The sequence below is a fragment of the Phyllostomus hastatus genome, unplaced genomic scaffold (genome assembly GCF_019186645.2).
Source record: "Phyllostomus hastatus isolate PE091 unplaced genomic scaffold, TTU_PhHast_1.1 phas_scaffold_585, whole genome shotgun sequence".
In the NCBI taxonomy this organism is placed as follows: domain Eukaryota; kingdom Metazoa; phylum Chordata; class Mammalia; order Chiroptera; family Phyllostomidae; genus Phyllostomus; species Phyllostomus hastatus.
In genome coordinates, this window is record NW_025334037.1 from 1698983 (window position 1) to 1721304 (window position 22322).

A 22322-nucleotide genomic window follows, 5' to 3' on the forward strand; every position below is an offset into this window, starting at 1 on the left:
CACAAATCCTTTTTAAATACCACTGAAACCAATACTATCACTGAACTAAGTGGTTAAACACTGGCAAAATATAACTAAAGTTTTTAAAAAAGATTTTATTTATTTATTTCTAGAAGAGAGGGGAAGGGAGAGAGAAAGAAAGGGAGAGAAACATCAATGTGTGGTTGCCTCTCCTGCATCCCTAACAGGGGACCTGACCTGTAACCCACCCAGGCATGTGCCCTGATTAGGAGCCGAACTGGAGAAATGGAGGCCCTTTGGCTCACAGGCTGGCACTCAATCCACTGTGCCACACCAACCAGGGCTAAATGTAACTAAACTTTTTAGAGTTGCCTGGCTGTGAATACAATACTGATGGAATGACACAATCTCAATTTTCCATCTTCCTAGGCCTTTCAATAATCACCCAGTTGAATTAATGTCTCATCCTTAATACAAAATTCTGTACATGACTTTAACATCTAATGTGCTAGTTGCCCTAATCTAGGGTTTCTCAGCCTTGGCACTATTGATGTCTTGGTCTAAATAATTCCTGGGGATGTGTTGTGTATATTGTAAGATGTCTAGAAGTATCCCTGACCTCTACCTATCAGATGCCAGTAGCACATCCTCTCCAGCTGCGACAACCAACAATGTCTCTAGATATTGCCAGATTTCAGGGAGCAGAGGGATGGATGAGAGATTGCTCCTGTTGAGAAATACTGCTCTAATTCATGATTCCAGCTGGAAGCTTCATATTCTAAGACCAGTTCTACTTTTATAAGCACCAAGGAAGCCTATTCTGCCTAGCTAGCTAAGAGATCTATATTCTCACTCACCTATTGACAGGCAAATCAAAACCATAATTAAGATACCACCACACACCTATAAGAATGGCTAAAAACAAAACAATACAACACAAAAAACTGAGCATACCAAGCGGTTAAGATATGGAGTAAATGAAACTCTCATATATTGCTGGTGGAAATGCAAAATGGTACAGACATCTGGAAGATACTCTGGCAATTCTTACAGAGTTACTATTTTGTTACAAGCATTCTAATCCTAAGTATCTACCCCAGATAAATGAAAATGTATGTTCACACAAAAACTATGCAAATGTTTAGGGGTTGTTTTATTCATAATTGCCAAAACTGTCCTTCAATTGGTCAACAGATCAATAAAACTTGGTATATCCATACAATGGATTATTACTCAACAATAAAAAGGAATTAACAACAGATAAAAGTAGTGACATGGGTGAATCTGAAATGCATGCAGCTAACTAAAAGACATCAAACTAAAAAAACTACATAATGATGTTATGGAAGAAGCAAACACTGAACAGACAGAAGACAGAGGAGTTGCTAGGAGTCAGAGGTGATGGGAAAACATGACTCTCAGGGCACATTAGGAAATTTTTGGAGTAAAAGATGTTCTATGTTCTCACGATGGTGGTGGTGGTCATATAACTTCATTCATTTGTCAAAACCCAGAGAAATGCACATTTAAAAAGGGCCAATTTTACTATATGAAAATTTATCATAGTGAACCTGACTTAAAAATGAACAAACGAATCAGACATGATAGGGCGAGGAGTTTCATTTCTATGCTTTGGGTTAGGACCTCATTTTCTCATAATAATCTAAATAAGTTGTTTATGTTTTCCTCTTTGAAGACTAAAGATTATCACAATGTTTTACTTCATTCTTATAACAACAATAACATCTCTTTATTTACAGTTAGCCAAGAGTACAAAGGTCATCAGTATAGACTAAATTTGCTGGGTGGTAAAATTAACTTCCTGAAGAAATGTAAGGGTATAGATCTTATGTGACTTAGAATGGCTATTCTGATATTTGGGATTTGTTCTCCTGTTAGGATTTTAAATAAAACCTATTTGTTTCCAGGTTGGGCAATGAAATACTGGTAAGGAACAAATAAAAATCTTACATAATTTTATAAGAAAGTCCAAGTGCTCTCATTTATCCTTTAACTTTTAAGAAAACTGTCAGACAACTTACACCACCTGGCTAATATTTATGTACTACTGCAGATGCAAAACAAATGACAAAAATGCACTATGTAAAACAGTAAAACACGTGTCCAGCTAATTTCTGGAAGATCTGAAATGGCGGTTTTACAAAGTTCTTGTCCTGGCCAATCTTAATATTCTCATTTTGTGTGCAGTTAGCAGTCCTTTATGAGTGCAAGTCAAAAATCATAAGCATAGAGCAGGTAAGTAGCTAAATGTGTTGTCATGCAGACAGCGAAGACTCTGAAAGCCAAAGTGGGCAGAGCTGGAATTACCAATTGAGCAAGGAAAGAAAAGCTGTAAAAATGTATAGCCAATAATCATCATGGTATAAACCTTACCAATGCTTACAAAATTTGTCTCTAATGGATTTATCCCTTTCTTCTTCATTCCACTTTCCCATTCCCCTCCTCCACCAGTCAGCAAATACTTTTCTTAATTATTTTAGGAAGCTCCAGAAAGTCAAAATAGTAGTTAAACCCAGTTACAATTCATCCTATTCCTATCTACTCACATTCCTACAATTCATTCCTACTCACTAAAAAGCAATATAAAGGAGTAGTGAGAAGAAACTGAAAAATTAACGTTTGCTGTTAAGGTATTTCAAAGGGAAGTAAGGGAAAGAGGCTAAATACACATACCAGGCTTCAGTACAATAAAGTATTTACAAACACCTGAATGGAATTAACAGCTCTCAATTATAACCTAATAATAAGGACACAGTAGTTGAATTACATGGTTGGCTCTTGCTTACCAAGGGAATTTTAGAAGTGTGATTTTTTAAAAACCTGACTAGTTAAAAATAGAACCATCTGGATTATTTTCCTTGCATTGAGGGCCATCCTTCCTTCCTCCGAGCCTTATACTTTCTGCGTGACCAAAGAAAGTATCTTTACCACTGTGCTCTGCTTTATAACTTTGTGACGTATTCAGAAATGTTGGGACCATCAAGGACTTTAAAAACTTAAAACTAGAAGGAGTTTCAGAAAGTCTGAGGACAATCCGTTGGGATATTCTCAAATTCTTCCCCAAGATGTATCCTCCTCTCAAGGATATCAGGGGAATTATGTACCTAGAAAATGCTGGGAACAGTAGGTGCCTAATGAATAAACACCAAACAAATGGAATTAATAAAATTAAATCAAATAGAATTGGATTATGGGAGGGAAAAAGTACAATAAGGGCTCAAAAAATGTAGAGTTCACTGGAAGGGCGATTTCCACCTTTTACCTAGTAATGCAATCCCTCATGATAGCCTTTAAATAGGTGTTAAAGGACTGGGTCCGTTTGTGCTTCACATTCCCCTTTAAGAATATATAATTAGTTGATATTTATTTTACTGCAGTTTTCATTTTGTGTTGGCTTAGTGTTAGCTATCTATCATAATACTTAAGAGTTCTAGGATAGCAAGAAACAATTTTACTTCATTTCTGTATCAAAGCAGCTTGGCATACTCTCTAACATACATTGTGGACTCAGTCACGTAACGGAGACACCTGTGTCAGAAGCCCAGCTCTGGTCTCTTACTGGCTATAAAATTTCGCAGTTCGGAAGTAGGCTGGTAAAGGTCTAAGAAATAAACATTCAGTATTAAAGGAATCAGTCTTAGAGTATCAAACACTGACTCCCAGCTGATGTTTTACTTTTTGAAATCCATATAAATAAATCACTCCAAGTATAAAATCAGCAATTGAAAATACCACTATTTTTCCAACTGAAGATGAGCCAGCCTAACGGAGTGAAAGAATATAGGCTTAGGAATTGGATAGATAAAAATTCCTGAATTTAAAATCTGGATTCAATCACTTAATAGCCATATGATCCTAAGCCAATTATCCCCAGTAAAACAGGGATAATGACACCTATTTTACATTATTGATATGAGGATTCAAGATGATATATGTGAAGAGCTTAATCCCATGCCTGGCATGTTGTTTTAAACACTCAATATTTATTATTACAATAGGTCAAAAGAAATACATCACAAGTTCATGGCATACATTAGTTCTACACAGCCCTCATAAATAGCACAGTCCAGCACAGCCCACAAGTTTTCCTTCTGACCAAATTTTACTTAAGTTCCAGCATACTAATCAAGAAACAGATTTATGTGTTGGACAGTTATATGTGGAGTTTAGGGTATCAGTCCAAATGATGCATTTTAAAGTAACTTCAGAAATAAAATGTATAAGTAATTGAATAAAGGAACACAATTTAGTATTCCCACTTTTTTTTATCCAATTGCTTCTCAGATTTTGAACAGATATAACTAATGATTCAACATATAAAAAGGTGCACCTATGCAAATAGTCAAGTTAAAGAATACCAGAATACTGGCCCCAAATCCCCCTTAACTGCATCTCCTGAAAAATACATCTTCCCTAACTTCCCCCTGAAAGAGCATACTTTCCACTAACTTTTCTTTCCTTAGTAAAAGAATTGAATTCTGAAAAAACTTTACAAGCAGGAGAAAGAACTTGGAATCTATTAGTCAAAACCCACTTTTCCACATGTACATAACCTCCCCATCATGGCAGGTTCTCTCATTTCCTGGTATTCAAATTATTATTTCACACCATGCCAGTGTGAACTATGAAATCATTTACACTCATTGCATTTCTTTTACATGGGGAATATTTTCACCATTGAGTTTTTGTAATTGGTCATTGAACAATTGCTGTCTTTCAGCTTTTTACTCTCTGTTGAAAACAATTCAACTCAAATGATTTTCCTGGTCCAGGTAACCCTCACAGTAGTAAGCTAAAGCAGAGTATGTCAGTCAGTTCTGTCCGAGTCAGTTCTGGTCTCCAATGGGTATAATCTTCATGTCTTAAAATGCCCAGTAAACTCTTAAGATGACAAAAACCTAAATGAAAATCACAATGAGGGCAAATGACAAAATGGAAAACTGTGACTAAGAAGTTTTCACAATACAGTAATTGAGAGAAAAATCATTTAAGAAAATACAATCTGTTTTGATGCGTAGTACCAATTATAGTATCTTGTGAACTTACAGTCCAAAGGTCTGAAGTCAGAACAAAATATTATCACTAGAAAGACAAAATTTTTCACTTTTTCAAACAAAATACTTTATCAGTACTTTTAACATTAATGGTGGTCCAAATAAATATACTTACTTACATTTTTGAATAGCTGCTCAGCAAGTTCTCTAACATGCTTTATCATCTTCAGTGGGTTATTTTCTTCAACTTTAATTCGCTCTACTTCAAAAGCTACCAACTTGAAAAAAGAATCAAATGGCAAAACATCAACTCCAAAATATGGTGGAACAGAAAAATGTGTGATAATTTCATACAAGTAGCAAGCCAAAAAGCACCTAAAATATGTAATACTACTAAAAATATTGTATATTCTTACTGGGCTTCCCCTCTATTCTAGATTTACAGAGTCTGTCCAGTCACTGGATAGTCTTGTGGTTTCTCCCTGATGATTTAGGACCTTATTTCTTCTTGGGAAAAGTATTTCTGGAACTCAGAGGGAACCTTTCATTCTCCAGGCCTCACGTAAATATTTCTCCCATTCAGAGAATTTTGGATAGTCAGAAAGTCTCCAAACATTTCCCTAACTCACAAAACATGAACCAAATGTTCAAGTCAGGTCACTCAGATGCTAGTTCTAGCTCTCATGACAATAAGATTTGGAACAAGTCACTAAAACTCCTGAGCTTGTTTCTTCATCTCTAAAATAAGATAAAAGAACAAGATGACCTTCCAATTCTACAATTATACAAACTCCAATCCATTTTCCTAGTAACTAATTTGCTGGGAGAACTGTGTGTGTATACTTGGAATGAAGAAAAGAGTATTGACAGGAAAAATATTGTGTAAGGAGGAGGGGTAGACAGATGGGTGAAGTTTTAAAAAAGGGTTTACAATTTTTCCTTCTAGGAACTAATAAATTCACTGGAATAGACAACATACAAAACCATGACTTCACCTAGTCTATGTCAGGATTCAGAAAGACTGTCTAACAAAGGCAAACACTGCTTTCCTTCTAACAGGCTGGTGTGATGGGAGTGTGGGGGTGAGCTGCTTCTCAAAGCTCCATAATCCTGTCATGACGCAGGCTGCTGGAAGCTAAATGAAAACAAGGGTTCCTTTCCCAGAAGCACCCAGGATTTTCCTACATAAGCACATTCTCATGCAAACCAATTAAATGGCGAAAGAGGGTAGACAAGAAATGACTTAGGTCTGATGTCTCATTCCTTTTAGGCCCCTGACTGAAGTATACACATGAACTGGCTTTCAGTAACATCAACAAGACACCAAAACTCGTCATTGATGGGAGAATGCAGAACAGGATGAACCCTATGAAAAGACCCAACGGGAATCTTGGACAGAGTCCTTGCCTTATTATTGTTTCCAATCTAAAGAATGAAAAAAAATATGTGTATGTGTGTGTGTATTCATATTTTCTTATGTATATATATAGCTTGTGTATATAAATATAAAATATGTGTATGTGTGTGTGTATTCATATTTTCTTATGTATATATATAGCTTGTGTGTATATGTATATATATAGCTTGTGTATATAGATACGTTGCCATATAAAGTTGAGAGACACAAAACAAAGCTTAATGTAGACCAGTAGACCTCCAATCTACTTTGGAGAGGGTGGTAAGATAAGAGCAGAGTATGAAGAATGGAAGGTTATAGTCAGACTGAAAGGTAGAGGGAGGACATACCAGGCAAGGGAAGGACTTACAAAAATAGTCAGAGGCCATAGCAAGCAAGCTTTCTGAAAGCAACCAATATGACTTATTAGTTGTGATGGAACAGCCAGAGGGGTTTTGGATTGGCCAAACTATCTAGTTCGGATAGACTAAGGGAATTTGGATAGAATGAAATGGGGTACATAAACCAGTATTACTATTCAGGATGCTTCAGAGACTAATAAAATGAAAACTAGAAAAGACTCTGAAAAGCATCTAATTTAATCCCCCCAAACACTGTCTCAATTACTTAGGATCTAAAGGCTGATATATGTTAATATCAGATAACCAATGATCAATCATATTTAATGTTGACATTAGAGAGTCAGTGATCAATAACTGATGAAAATGAATTCTTCACCCTCAGGGAATTGCTCCTAAATCCTTGTAGGATTTGTTTTATTATGAACTAAAGCATTTGGTGCAGTTCTCCATACTCAAAATTAAAACATGTACTTCTTTCAATCTTACTTTTGAATACTTCATTACCTTAACAGAGAATTAAAGATCCTTCTCTGAACCAAGGGTCTTTAAGACCTTGATTTCTACCTTCTCTATATTATAAAATAAAACCAGCAGCACCAAAATATGACCACTGTTACTATTCTCCACTACACCTTGGGTGCTAGGAGTGTTTTTCTTTTATAGGTTTCAAGGAACTTTTATATTTATTGGTTCTCCCATCCAAGTACTAACCAGATCAAACCCTGCCTAGCTTCCGAGATCAGACAAGATTGGGCATGTTCAGGGTGGTATGGCCTTAGCCTATTGGTTCTAACACAGTGCTCTTTCAGAAACTGAAATGGGAATAACAGTCCTTGTTCCATATACCAGAATGGGCTGCCATGAAAAGTTAAATGACAAATGGAAAGATGCATTAAAATATGAGAAATCACAATGAATACAAAACAGCACCTTTATTTTAACTCACGGCTGTTTTAACTTTCCCTTTATATGGCCAATTCCTTCAGAATAGGGATTTAAATCTCTTTTATACATTTAATATCTCCCAATGAAGCCATTATGGATTAGGAAGAAGGCTACGAAGCTAAACTGTGGTTCTAGAACACTGACAGACAGCAGGTAACTGTTTGAAATTCCATATCTATATATTAAACTTAGACTTTTCCTCCATGAAACCAATAAAGGAATCATGTTACACCTTCAAAAATAAATCTTCTCTTTATACAATCACTCAAAGATTTTAATCAATTATTTAAAATTAAGTTGTTCAAGATTTCACATATGTTGCGATATACTACAATTATACTTTTTCTAATTTTTCTAATCCACATTTTAATTAATTACCAAAATCTGATAAGCATAATAGTAAATACTTGGATTATCTGACATTTAATTTAAAATATAGTTATGCTTTTGATTAAAAGTTTAAAATACTATTTTTTTTTACTTTTAACTACTAGCCTCATTTTGACTGTAAATAATGTATTCATTTGATAAAAAACTATACCTCGTCAAAGAGATCACAGGATCTATAGGGAGGACCTCTTTCTGAAACAAAGCCTGCAAATGCCATTCCATTGAGAACTTTAGTGAGGAAATCATTCTCAACCAGACCGCGCTGCCCCAAGAAAGCTGTCTGTAAGAAAGAAAACATGAAATGAGTAATTTATCACTCAGCAATGAATGAATGCTGGAAACAAAATAGAATGGAAAGATAACGCTTGAATAAATGTCTTCATGCACAAAGGTGTTACTATAAAATACATCTCTCCAAAAGGTTTTTGATATCTGAAATGCCACATGTATTGGAAAGAATAAAAGTGAATCTGTTTGTAAGGCAGGAGAAATCAGAAATTAACACTCCATTTTAAAATAAAAACCAATTTAAAGTTAACACATTCTGAAGAAAAACACGTCAGTTCCATAATTTTATTAAATATTATCTATCCACACAAAACAGAGACTTTAACTTCATTTGATATATTAAGGTCAAAATACATGGCCAGAAAAAGACAACCAAGCTGCTTTATTTAGAGTCTACTTTTTGGACAGATTCAACATAGTTCTGTATCTTACCTTGTGAAAATGTATTACTGGTTCTGCATGAATTCTTATAAGTTGTAGGCATGATCTATATCCTTGGAAAAGTTGTGCAAATAATCTAAGAAAAACTGCACGTACTTCTTTATCCTGAAAACATAAGAAGAAAACATGTTAGGTAATTGAATTTTCTGTAAAATTTTACTTATTTATTTCTAGAGAGGGAAGGGAGGGAGATAGAGAGAGAGAGAGAGAGAGAGAGAGAGAGAGAGAGAGAGAGAGAGAGAGAGAGAGAGAGAGAAACATCAATGTGCGGTTGCTGGGGGTCATGGCCTGCAATCCAGGTATGTACCCTGACTGGGAATCGAACCTGTGACACTTTGGTCCGCAGCCCGCACTCAATCCACTGAGCTACGCCAGACAGGGCTGAATTTCTTTAAAAAAATAATGAAATAATCACAAAGTCAAAAAGTTGTAGTAAAGAACTTGAGGGATTATTCAATAAATCTGTATGTCTGTGTTTCCTACACGTCTCATTTGTGGCAGCCCTGAGTAGTGGGGCATCTAGGCTGTTCCACTGCTGGGACAGCACAGGTTGTTAAATGGTTCTTTTTAAAGTTGAACCAAAGAAAACTTGCCTCTAGCACATTCAATTTTCTTATCAGAAAAACATAAGTCACAGTATCTCTCCTTTCAATGTATTAAAGAATGGCATAATACCCAAGTTGTTTGATTTTTAGAGATGTCAAAAGAATTTAAAACTCAAAAGACTATTTTCAACCATATTTTATTGATTATGCTACTGTGGTTGTCCCATTTTTTCTCCCCTTTATCCCTCACCACACGGAACCCCTCTCCTGCATTCCCCGCCCCCTCCAAGCTTAGTTCATGTCCACAAGTCATGCATGTTAAGTTCTTTGGCTTCTCCATTTTCTATACTATTCCTAACCTTCCTGTCTATTTTGTACCTACCAATTATGCTTCTTATTCCCTGTACCTTTTCCCCCATTCTCCCCCTCCCCCTCTTTGCTGATAACCCTCCATGTGATCTCCATTTCTGTGACTCTGTTCCTGTTCTAGTTGTTTGCTTAGTTGTTGTTTTTTTTTTTTTTTTAGGTTCGGTTGTTGATAGTTGTGAGTTTGTTGTCATTTTACTGTTCATAGTTTTGATTATCTTCTTTTTCTTAGATAAACCCCTTTAACATTTCATATAAGAAGGGTTTGGTGACCTTATCTGGGAAGCACTTTATCTGCCCTTCCATTCTAAGTAATAGCTTTGCTGGATAGAGTAATCTTGGATGTAGGTCCTTGCCTTTCAATACTTCTTTCCAGCCCCTTCTTGCCAGCAAGGTTTCTCTTGAGAAATCAGCTGAGAGTCTTATGGGCACTCCTTTGTAGGTAACTATCTCCTTTTCTCTTGCTGCTTTTAAGAGTCCTTATTTTTAATCTTGTGTAATGTAATTATGATGTGTCTTGGTGTGTTCCTCTTTGGGTCTAACTAGTTTGGGACTCTCTGAGCTTCCTGGGCTTGTATGTCTATTTCCTTAGCTAGACTGGGGAAGTTTTCTTTCATAATTTGTTCAAGTAAGTTTTCAATTTCTTGGTCTTCCCCCTTTCCTTCTGGCACCCCCGTGATTCAGATGTTGGACCTTTTAAAGTTGTCTCAGAGGTTCCTAAGCCTCTCCTCATTTTTTTGAATTCTTTTTTTTCCCCCACTCTGTTCTGGTTGAATGTTTTTCTTTTTGTTCCAAATTGTTTATTTGAGTCCTGGTTTCCTTCCCTTCACTGTCAGTTCCCTGTATATTTTCCTTTATTTCACTCTGCATAGTCTTCACTTCTTCCTTTATTTTGTGTCCATACTCAAGCATTTCTCTGAGCATCTGATAGGTTGGCTATCTCCTAATTGCTTAGCTATTTTTCTGGAGTTTTGGTCTGTTCTTTCATTTGGGCCATATTTCTTTGTCTCAGTGCACTGTTACATTGTAAGGGGCAGAGCCTTAGGTATTTGCCAGGGCCAGCCACTTTACTGCGTTGTGACGTTGTATGTGGGCAAAGGGTCAGAGAGGGAACAGTGCCACTTGCTCAGCTCTCACCCTACTTTTAATCACTTCCCCTGCTACCCCCAAGTGAATTGCGCCCTTCTGTTGGTGATTCCTAGGTGTGTGGGCTTGTGTACATTCTAGGATTCTGTGGGCCTCTCCAATGGACTCTCCTGTGACGCTGGGAGTTTCTCCCATTGCTGCAACACCCACATGTTTTTACTGCCAGAGGTTCTGAGGCTTTATTTTCCCCACGCTGGAAACCTGGGTTGCATGGTCTGTCTCACTCCCCAGTTGTTCCTCCCAGTTTATCCGCACGCAAATGTGTGACTGCCCAGTCTGCCAGCCACCATGTTGCCACACATCCTCTCCTCCCAGGCTTCCAATCTCCAACCCTCCTACTAGGTCTGGATGAATGTTTCTTCTTTAACTCCCTGTTTGTCAGACTTCCATGCAGTTCAATTTTCTGGCAGTTCTGGTTTTTATTATTTTTTTAATTGGTTGTTATCCTTCTTTTGGTTGTGGAAGAAAGCAAAGCATATCTACCTATGCCTCCATCTTGGCCAGAACTACATACCATCAAAAGACTATTTTTAAAGCCTATAAAATTTTTCCAAAATTTATCCAACTTATAAAAATCTTTTCTTATATTAATAAGGTATGGTGAACTCTGTTTTAATAATTCATGTTTCAATGAAATCACAGTTTTAGAACTGTAAGAAAACATACAGACTTATTTAGTCAGTCCTTTATTTAATTATAAGGGAAGAGTCCAGAATGCTTAAGGAACTTGTTAAAGGTGTCCAGCTCTATGAAGCCCCTAATTGGTGAGAAAATTCATCTATAAGAAATGCACTGATAACGGGGGAAAGAATGGAAGGGTTGTCAAGGAACATGTATAAAGGACCCATGGACAAAGAGAATGTGGGGAGAGTGGGGAGGACTGAATGTGAGAGGTGGGGGTGGGCAGTGTGGGGTAGAGTAATGGGGGAAAAATGGGAACAACTGTAATTGAACAATTAAAAAAAAGCAATTTAACATAAAAAAATGCACTGAGTAAAATAAAAAAGGGATCTCTGTTATATACTCACCCTTTTTTGGCTTCTAATTGCAACTGTTTTCATCTGCTCACTCCTCAAACTTGATTCTCTCCTATTATTAACAATCTGTTTCCATTTTTTGTAATCTACTCCCCCCTCCTTTTTTTTTTGTTTTTAATCCTTGCCTGACCCTTTTGATTTGCCATTTAGCACAATTTTCCAGGGTGCAACCTAGGTAACCTAGGTTTCCAGGGTGTAACCTAGGTAATCTAATTTCTGATTTTTTTGTGCCCTACTTACTCATGCCTCCTCAGGATAAGTCTTAGCCCTTCTCCCTACTGGGTCAGTGTGCTGCCCTGTGGCTCCTCCTTGAGCAGGCCACAAGGTGAGTCTGTGGCAAGTCTCTTCATTTCTAGTTTGGTCCACTTTTTACTAGGCTGTCCACCTAACTATCATTATTTTTACTAGACAGTCCATCTAATCCAGTATCTTTAACAACTATACAAATAAAAGACAGTCCTCTTTAAAAACCATAAAATTTAAATCTTAAACTTCTTACCAGCATTTTTGAGTGGGATAAAGCTGTTCTTGGAGGGGGAAAAGCATGATCTGCTACTTCCAAATCTGGGTGTAGAATCTAAAGCAAAGAAGTTTTGTTATATAGAAGGTCTTTATGTCAATAAAACCTACTATTTATTGTGCATGGAGCATTAAATGAAAAAGTGTCAATACATGAATTACAATGTATTTTCTCCATGAACTACAATGCTGTTAGCTGAGGCAGCTCTGTATGTATACACATTATTGTGAAAAGATCTCCAAGATAAAATATTTAATGAAAAATATGTATAGTATAGTTTCATTCATTTAAAAATAAATCTTAAATGTATATATGTACATGCACTGCTATACACATAAATGAAAATGTAAAGTTGTGAAAGATGATACACTAACCTATAAAATAGTAGTTACCACTGGGAAAGAAATGGTCTAGGGCAAAGCTATTTGTCTATATAGCTGAAAATTTTAAATAAGCATTTATTTTTAATGTTCTTAGTATAATTAAAAGTTAACTAACTGAAATATTGAGGAGAAATGAGATAAGCTTAAAAACTTCACAGTCCATATGAGTAAATGTACAATACAATGAAACAAGTACTATAAATATAAAAAGAACATATGTGAAATATAAAGTATTATTAATTCAACTTAGGCAAAGCTACAAAAAGAAAGTAACATTTGAGTTAGGCTTTGAAGGAAAGCAGGCTGGGGAGAAAAAGTATACAGCAGTTTGTTTTTTAGTGTGCAGCAATTTTTTTTTCTGCAGAATCATTTTCAAATACTCAGGTTCTGATAGTATACTCAAAATAGACCAGAAGACTCAAAACAATATTTTAAAATGACACTAAAACAAGACAATATTTATAATCCAACCATCCAATCACTACTACAGAATAAAGTCTTAATGTCTATACAACCATCCATGGTCATTACACAGTTCAAGTACTGTACTGCCATTTAGTTACAATTATTTAGTAAGGAAACGAAGCTTACACTCGTGTATCAAAGCTCCCACACAGTCTGCCACACGTGATCTCTTTTTGGTCCTATCTGACAATACACTGTGCTCTCAGGTAGTATTCACGGTGCTACACTGCAGCACACAATGCACCACTTACAAAAACCTGCATACTCAGTTTCCTCCCAAGTAATTCTATCCATTGATTAAATTTCGTAGCACAGGTGTTGTAGGCGAAGGTTTACCAGTGTGCAGCAGAACCTCTACCAAGAGCCACTGGCTTAAGAGTTACCCTCTTACTTTTGTTTTCTATTTATTCCCAGAACAATTATAAATTATCAATATTAAGTAGTCATATGTAAGATTTTAAAACTTATTTAAGGTTTCTAGAACATTAAGCTTTTTTTCAGTCACTCAGATGTGACCTCAGCTTTTGATATATCCATATACCACCAATGCAATTATTTAACTACAAATTACATTAGAAAAAAAAATCAGTTGTCTCTGAATGTTCCCATCCTGTAGATACCACTATAACAACTTAAAAACTGATATAAATTTGAATTTTTTAAGAATAAAATTCATCACGGTAAGCCTAGACTTTTGAGTTCCTATCCTATTTAAGATACTATTTAAGGAAAAAAAAATTTTTAAACAGCTCACCCTACATTATTATTCAAGAAGAATATGAAGGCCTTAGTTCTAGTCATGGCTTCAAATGCAGAATTTCTAAGTTTCAATTTTCTGATGGTGGATAAATGGGCACCTAAAACATTATCAGTACAATAAACTACTGTGCTTTTAAAAATCAAATAAGGTAAAATAACTACAAAAAATTTAAATTCATTTCACTGAGAAACATCCAGACCACATGATTTCTTAAAACTTTGCTACACAGAATGCTGGACATTTAATCTATCTATAAGATACATCTTCCTGTAGTAACTTGAAAACATTGGTAATGGGAGGGAAGTGGGGAGGTTGGGAGGGGGGACTGGATTGGGAGTAAAAAGGAGAAAACTGTATTTGAACAATGATTAAAAAAAAAATTCACCTCCAATAATAAAACACTAAAAAATAAAAAAACAAAACAAAACAAAACATCACACTGTTTTGCGAGTAGCACATCTATCAAAGAGGAATGAGAGGTCAACAGGAGGTTGAAGGAGAAGGAACAAGTGCTAGCTTTTAATGGGGGGTTTGGGCAATCAGTGATTTTGAGGCAGAGTCTAGTCTTGTTTTCACTGGTGTGTTTCCAATATACTGAATATGACAGCATCAGTATCCTGGATATTGAATATTCAATACTGAATATTCAGTGTCTGATATACTAAATAAATATGCTGAAGGAAAGAATGAATATATCACAAATACTCAGTTATACATTCAGGATTCAAAGTATATTCTTTAGATAATGTTTAGTAAAGACTCCTAAATACTACATAAGACTATATTCATGTTTTAATACCTTTTTAAAAAAGTAATTACAATGTTTATGATATGTAATTCTAATTATCTTTGTTATCTTTAAATCAAGAGAAAACTACTATTTTACAAAATGGCATACCAAAGAAAGAGCTGCTTGAGTCTGATGCAGAAGTGGTTCCGGGAGGGGAGAGAGGTGAATACATTCAGGAATTTTAATAGTGCCTCCATCCAAATCTGCTATGATTACATCTAACTGAAGGAGAAAAAAATTAATATAATTAATAAAATGTATTTGTTGTTAAGCAAATTAATTCAGCCTTCACTAATTTGAAATGAGAAGAAAGAGGCATGGAAGAGACTCTTGTTGTCCACAGTGCTAGAATGCTGGGTGCATGGCTTCCCAGCTACTGTCTATAGCAGTGCCCCCTTTTCCATGATTCTGCTTTCCCAGGTCTGTTATCCTCAGTCAACTGGTATGAAAATACTGAATGGAAATTGCAGAAATAACCAATTCATAAGTTTTAAATTGTAAGCCATTATGAGCTGTGTGACAAAATCTTGGGTTGCCCCACGCTGTCCTGCTCAGGCGATATCCACACTGCATATGCTACCCACCCTTTTGTCACTTGGGAGCCATGTAGTATCTAGAATGTTGGCAGTATTGCAGTGCTTGTTTTCACGTCACCCTTGTTCTACCTCATCATGATCCCAAAGTGCAAGAGTGGTGATGCCAGCAATTCAGACAGGACAGAGAAGCTCTAAGGTGCTTTCTTTAAGTGAAGAGCTATGTATGTATAGGAAAAAACACAGTATATATAAAGTTGAAGACTATCTGGTTGCAGGCATCCACTGTGGGCCTTTTAATGTAATTCCTATGGATAGGGAGGGACTATCCTATTTCTTAGCTTCCTTTGAAATTAGGTGTGGTACTAAGTTTCTGTTAATGGAATGTGGAAAGTAATGTGTACGCTTCCAGGAACTCAAAAGAGGGGAGATGTAAGGCTCTTTCCCCGTTCATGGCTGAAACTATGAGCAGACAGCAACCCAACCTTCAATACTCAGATGATGACAACGCCCAAGGGGCTCCTGGTGGGAAAGAAGGAAAGAAGCTTGGGCTTTTAATGAGTTCATGGACTAAACTGGGCTGGCACAATGGAACACCTCTACAGATGCTGCACGAGTGTTAAAGAAAATTCCATTTGCTTGGGCCACTGCATTTTGGATGCTTTACTATAGAAGTGTAGCTATAATCTAAATGACCCAGCAATCATTACATGAGTTAATAAGTAAAGCAATAAGTGTACACCCAAATGGTACTGTTTAGGTGCTCAAGAAACGGATTTTTAGCATTTTATAACAATTTACAAATAACTTACATAAAATGTAAAAAAAACCCCCAAAAGTAAGACAGACTAGCCAAGATTACTGAAGTTATTATGTTGAAAACAGGATTAATATTCATTCTAGTTTATTCACCAAAAAATTAAGAAATTTACTTTGGCAACACATCAACCTCCAGGGGAAAAAAATTTACTGGAAAAAAATTTCCTACAAACCAGATGGGTATGCTTCTAATTAGTATTATACTAACTAGGTGTATACTGATTTATGCATATTTTTATACAGTGATATCAAAGTTAAAAACTAGATATCAACAAAGAAAATTAGGCAGAATCATTAATATATGAATGAGGGTCCTGTTTATAATTACAATGTTGAACAGTCTTTTGTCAGTTTAAATGACACCTATGATTTGATTACAATTGTAATTATATATAAGTACCAATAGAGCTTACTTACCTCTTTTCTGGCACCTAAAACTAAAACAAAAGTAGAAATATAAAATCTTAAAGATCTGTGGATCACAGGTGTCAGATAGCCCAACTTTTCAGGAAAGAAGTATTTTTAAACTTCCTGAAAAGTCTCATGCAATCTGTCCCTTACACTCTATACACAGTGCTTGTGAAAACCCCTCTCACATTGAGAAAACCATCTGGTATCATTGGGTAGCTCTAATGGTTGAAAACTTTCATACTGAGCAAAAATTTGTTTCTATATTCACTATACCTGTTTATTCTATTTCAGCCTTTTAGAGCTACAAAAAAGAAATCTTATCCTTATTTCCTATGACAGCCACTTGAATATTTATATTTAGTTATCAAATAATATTAGGTTAGTACTTAAGAAAATTTCCTTATGATCTCACACGATATAGTTTCTAAACTCTTGAGGATCCTGGATATCCTTCTCTGAAGCATATTATTTTCTTACAGTCCCTCTTAAAGTGCAGAACCGAGAACCAAACACCTTATTCCAGAACTGGCATGCGTGTGGAGCATTACTTTCCTTCTTTGGGATTTTTACTCATATAGTGTGAGAAATAGAATAATTTGTTGGGGCTCATACTGAACTTGCATTCCACTAAAACCCTTCCCTCTTTTGAAAATGATTTTTCCCTTTTAGTTATCAACCATTTAGCATTAACACATGCCTCATTTCAAAATATGAATAAATTAAAGTACTTATAACAAATGTATAAATAGAATACTACCTAACATTATTTTATCTTCCTTTCCCATAGATAAGATGAAGAATACAGAAAGATAAACTTAATATGCCACAAGAGGGGGCATTTAAACATATTAATAAATTTATTTTGTAAATCTCTCATATTTGCTATTGGAAAAATTACTATGTTTAGATTTTTCAATGATGCTTTTCTTCCAGCCAATCTTTTCGATAGGGAATACAATGGAGCTGAAAACAGTAGTTAATTGAAATGTTATAAAACTCAAAGTAATATGATAAACCTCTGGCCTCAATAACTGGCAACTTAAAGATGAATACTTACAAGTTCATGGATATCAGTTTTAAAGACTGAGTGTACTCCAATAATGAAAGGTGTTGGGGAACTTAGAACTTCTAGTAGTTGAGCCGGGAGAATGGGAATATAAGGATAACTGGAAATAATAAAAATATATGTGAGATATGTTTGTTTTTCCATAGTCTAAACATATTTTCATCTACATGCTATAAATTTTTTATATTACCTAAGTTTAGAAATTATCAATAATGTTTTCATGGTTATTAATATTTAATTTTCAAAAGGACAGATTTTAAAAAATCTTCAGGTGAAAGATATGATTAGATATAATAAAATGTAAAATAAATGGAATGCCCAGCGGCACCCCAACAAATTCAATAAGAAGTAAAAAGGTAAAATAAACAGAATCCTGGGCAGCTTTCTTATCCCTTACCCCTCCTAGGCAAGCAGTCTCCTTAGGTTTTTTAATTTTCCTTGAAAGCAGTTTCCTTACACGACAATGTGACATCAGACAATAACACTGACTCCCTGATGGGCCTTCCCCATCAACACCGGTCATTCGTCTGCATGAAACTCACACTCAAATTCCATTTTTCTAGACCTGATTTTTTCATTCAGTAAGAGTGGTAAAGTACAAAAATTAAGGCATAGACATATTTAGGGGTTAAGAAAAGCATGTACAGTTTAAAAAGATAAAAATCTTTTAAACTTTTAAAATAAAATCTACAGTCTAAATTCTATTCTGGTTTGTATGAACTTAAGTTTCCTAGATGTTATGATTAATAAATTGATAAAACCATATATTAGAATAAAATATTCTACTTACAGCACTATCGGACATCACTGCTTAAACTGTCTTGTTTTTTACTTTTTATAATGGAAAAATTTTAACCTACTACTCAAAACCCAGGAAACCAGACAGGCCCATGAAGCCCACATGTCCAATCCAGATCTGACCACTACTGATGCGTAACACACATATACTGCTGCCTTTCTGTTCTCTTCCCCACTGTATTATTTGAAGCAAATTTTGGACATTATATTATTTGTATGAAATACTTTAATAGGTATCTAAAAAAGATAAGGTCTCTTTTTTAATAACCCATAATACAAATATATCCCCTAAAATGAATAATTCTTTAATATTAAAAAATCACAGCACAAACTTGATGTTATCACCAACCATATCCAAAGAGAATTAAATGCTACTGACAATACTACTCTTAATTAATTTTTCACTAAATTAATCAACACTCATTAATGGATGGCTTGGCAAAGTTCCAAATTCCAGGCTAGACTTCTATCAAAATTCTGACTTTGTAAAATATGACCTTGTGGTTCAAACTATTATTGTGCAATGGCATTTTGACTGATCGTTAATAACTAACACATAATTTGGGAATAAATAAAAGTACAAGTAAAAATCTCACCTGTATTTAAGAGGAAACATTAAAGATTCCAGGGCTCTACAAGCATCGCTAAGTCTCTGGAAACTTGCGGAATGGAAGAGAACCTTGTTTTCTGTGAGGACTGCACAAAACAGGCTGAGGACATTTTGAATTCCTGAAACACACGAGCAAATACTCACCAAATGCATTTAATTTTTATATGTGTTGCCAACAAACATAGACTTAGAATGACATGGAATGAAAAAGCCAGTATTTTTTAAATCCCTGAAGAAAAATACTTGGTTAAACTATAAATTCCATATAACCTATGGGTACTTGTTTTTTCAAACTTTCAGTTTTGTCTCTATATTTCAAGTCAACTTAACACTAATTAAACTTACTAGTTGTTTAGAAACATACTATTACCTTCTTTTCAACTAAATCTCCAAGATCTTTCCTTAAATTTCTATTTTAGATGCTGGCATTGCTCTAATAACTTTTTTCCTTTTTACAGTTCTTTTTCTGATGTTAATATAACCATAACAGCTTTGCTGTTGAAATTTTCCTGGTACAGTAGATCTTTTTCCATATTCTTATTTCAATCTTTTTTCTACTTTTTATAAATAGCATATAGTTGACATGTTTAAAAAGCCCAGTCTGACAACCTTTTTAACTAGACCACTTACTCAATCTACACTCACTGTAATTATATACATATATTATTTTATACTTTTATTTGTTCTACCTCTGTTTGCCTTTCTTTATGACTTCTACATATTTATTTTAGCTCTTCTTTTATCTCCTCTACCAGTGTGGAATTTATAAGCTGTGTTCCTTTACTTATTTCATCTTCTAGTGGCAACTCTAGAAAATAAAGCATACATACTTACCAAATTGAGGTTAAGTAAATACATCGTTTCTTATTTTCTCTTTTATTACTGTATCATCATTTTTATATCTACTAAACCTTAACTACATGAACCCACTAAATAAAGAGTCCCCATTAGCTAGCTTTCTCAAAGTAAAATACTTCCTATATTTCGCTTAACCAACACATGCAAATTTCTTCTTGGCCCATTATTCGTCACTATACTCTTTTCTTATTTCTAATTTATCTCATATGATATATCTGAATTTACAGTTCAGGTTTTTAATTTTCTTTCATTTAGGCAAATGTAAGAGTATCATAACTTGTTTCCCTAATCCAGTCCTTATTAATTTCAAATCTATCCTCCACATAGTTTCTAGAACATGGACATAAAGTATAAATCTGATTGTCATTTTCATGCCCCAAACCCTTAAATATTTTCCAATACTCTGGAGTAGTGATTTCTAAATGCATTCTGGTTCATGGAAGCAATTTAGTAACAGAAGCTTTGCTTCAACCTGTTTAATATATTAATCTCTCTGAGACTCAGTTGGTAAAATGAGGAGAATATTAAAATCTATCTTATAAAGTTGCTATAAAAAGGTAATGGGATAATGCTTGGGAGTTCTCAGCATAGTACCATGATAAATAATCAAGACATATTAGCTGATGTTATGGTTACTCTAATTATTGTAGTTGTTACCATTCAGTTCCTTTGAGGTTAATTAGGGCTCTAATGCTAAAAATGTTTGAAAACACCTAAACCACACCACTAAGTCTGAGCTCCAGGCCACAAGCCTCCATGGTCCCACTCCCATCTTTCCAGTCCTAGTGCCCCTCCCACACCCGTGTGATCAACATGGATCCAATCTAGCTCTCAGACACTTACTTCAGTTTGATATCCCTGCTACTTTTGCTCAATTTCTTTCTGCCTGATGTCCCCTTCATTAAAATGAGAATTCCTCAAAGATAGCACAGGGCCCTCTACACTAATATACCTCCCCCTGCCAAGCACATCTGCTAGATAGGAGGCACTCACTGAACTGACAATATCCCTGAATGGTGACATGAGTCATTATTAAGAGATGTTAAAACTTCTATTAAAAGATGTCAGAGAATACCTTTATAAACATAGATAGGGAAAGTATATAATATATGAATCATAAATGAAAGGATGGATAAATTAAATAAAATGTGTCAAAAAGGACATTAAAAATGAAGACAAGTATCAGACTGAAAAGAATTATCTAGAATGTATATAAATGTAAAATAAGTGTACAAAATGCAATTTTTAAATCCCTACTAAAATTAATAGGAAAAATCAACAAAAAAGAATAGAGTTGAACCATGGGAGTAAAGGACAGAAAACTGTACTTGAACAATGATGAAAATAAAAAAAATAGGAATAAAAAAAGAATATAGTTGAACTTCGAGTAACATTGGTTTGAACTGTGTGGATCCACTTACGCTGAGGTTTTTGTTTTTGTTTTTAATAAGTACTCTAAATGTATTTTCTCTTCCTTATGACTTTTAAAAAAGATTTTATTTATTTTCACAAAGAGGGGAAGGGAGGAAGAGAGGAAGACAAACATTGACGTGTGAGAGAAACATCCATCCACTGCCTCCCATACATGCCCCAACAGGGGACTGGGTACTGCAACCCACACACGTGTCCTGACGGAGCACAGAACCAGCAACCTTTCACTTTGTGGGACGACACTCAGCCAACTGAGCCAGCCACGCCAGTCAAGGCCCTTATGATTTTCCTAATAGCATTTTTTCTCTAGTTTATTTATTGTAAGACTACAGTATATAATACATATACAAAATGTGTTAATCCACTGTCCATGTTATGATTAATGTTTCCAGTCAACAGTAGACTAACAGTAGCTAAGTTTGGAAGGAGCCAAGTTATACATTGATTTTTGACTGCTCAGGGGGTTGGTGCCCCTAACTCTCATGTTGTTCAAGAGTGAAATGTAAGATGAACTTACAATTTACAGAACAGGAAACTAAAATGGCTGATAAACATAAGAAACAATGCTCCAACACCTCTAGTAATTAGAAAAATTCAACCCAATAAATTCTTGAGATATGACTTTAAACCTATCAAACTAGCTTAAATTAAAGGCTGATAATTCTAAGTTTTTATGAGGATGGGTAAGGAAAAGGAACTACATACATATTGCTGTAAAGAATATAAATAAAGTTAAGATGTACACACCCTATGATCTAATTATTACAGTAATTCCAGTTAATTCCATTATTAGTTATCACTGAAATTCTTTCATCTGTACCTACTGTATTTTTTGGACTATAAGATGCACCCCCCCATTTGGCAGGAATAATGGTTGTTAACGCTGCTGCTGAGTTGTTTACATTTATATTGGTGAGATATTATGTTATTTATGTCATTAAATATTTTACCACATTTTTTGCTTCAAAAATTTTTTTCCTGTTTTC

The 22322-nt window shown here is 35.0% G+C and overlaps 1 protein-coding gene across 2 annotated transcripts in view; it reads right to left on the bottom strand.

The window, feature by feature from the left end:
* The window catches only part of SBF2 (SET binding factor 2), a 408723-nt gene that overhangs the window by 164241 nt on the left and 222160 nt on the right, over nucleotides 1-22322 (bottom strand). For both annotated transcript variants that reach the window (XM_045825232.1, XM_045825233.1), the window contains exons 7-13: nucleotides 19034-19166; nucleotides 17631-17739; nucleotides 14919-15032; nucleotides 12392-12469; nucleotides 8790-8903; nucleotides 8221-8349; nucleotides 5156-5254 (exon numbers count right to left, since the gene is read on the bottom strand). In XM_045825232.1, the coding sequence (XP_045681188.1) occupies nucleotides 5156-5254; nucleotides 8221-8349; nucleotides 8790-8903; nucleotides 12392-12469; nucleotides 14919-15032; nucleotides 17631-17739; nucleotides 19034-19166 (776 nt within the window). The remainder of the gene's footprint in view (nucleotides 1-5155; nucleotides 5255-8220; nucleotides 8350-8789; nucleotides 8904-12391; nucleotides 12470-14918; nucleotides 15033-17630; nucleotides 17740-19033; nucleotides 19167-22322) is intronic.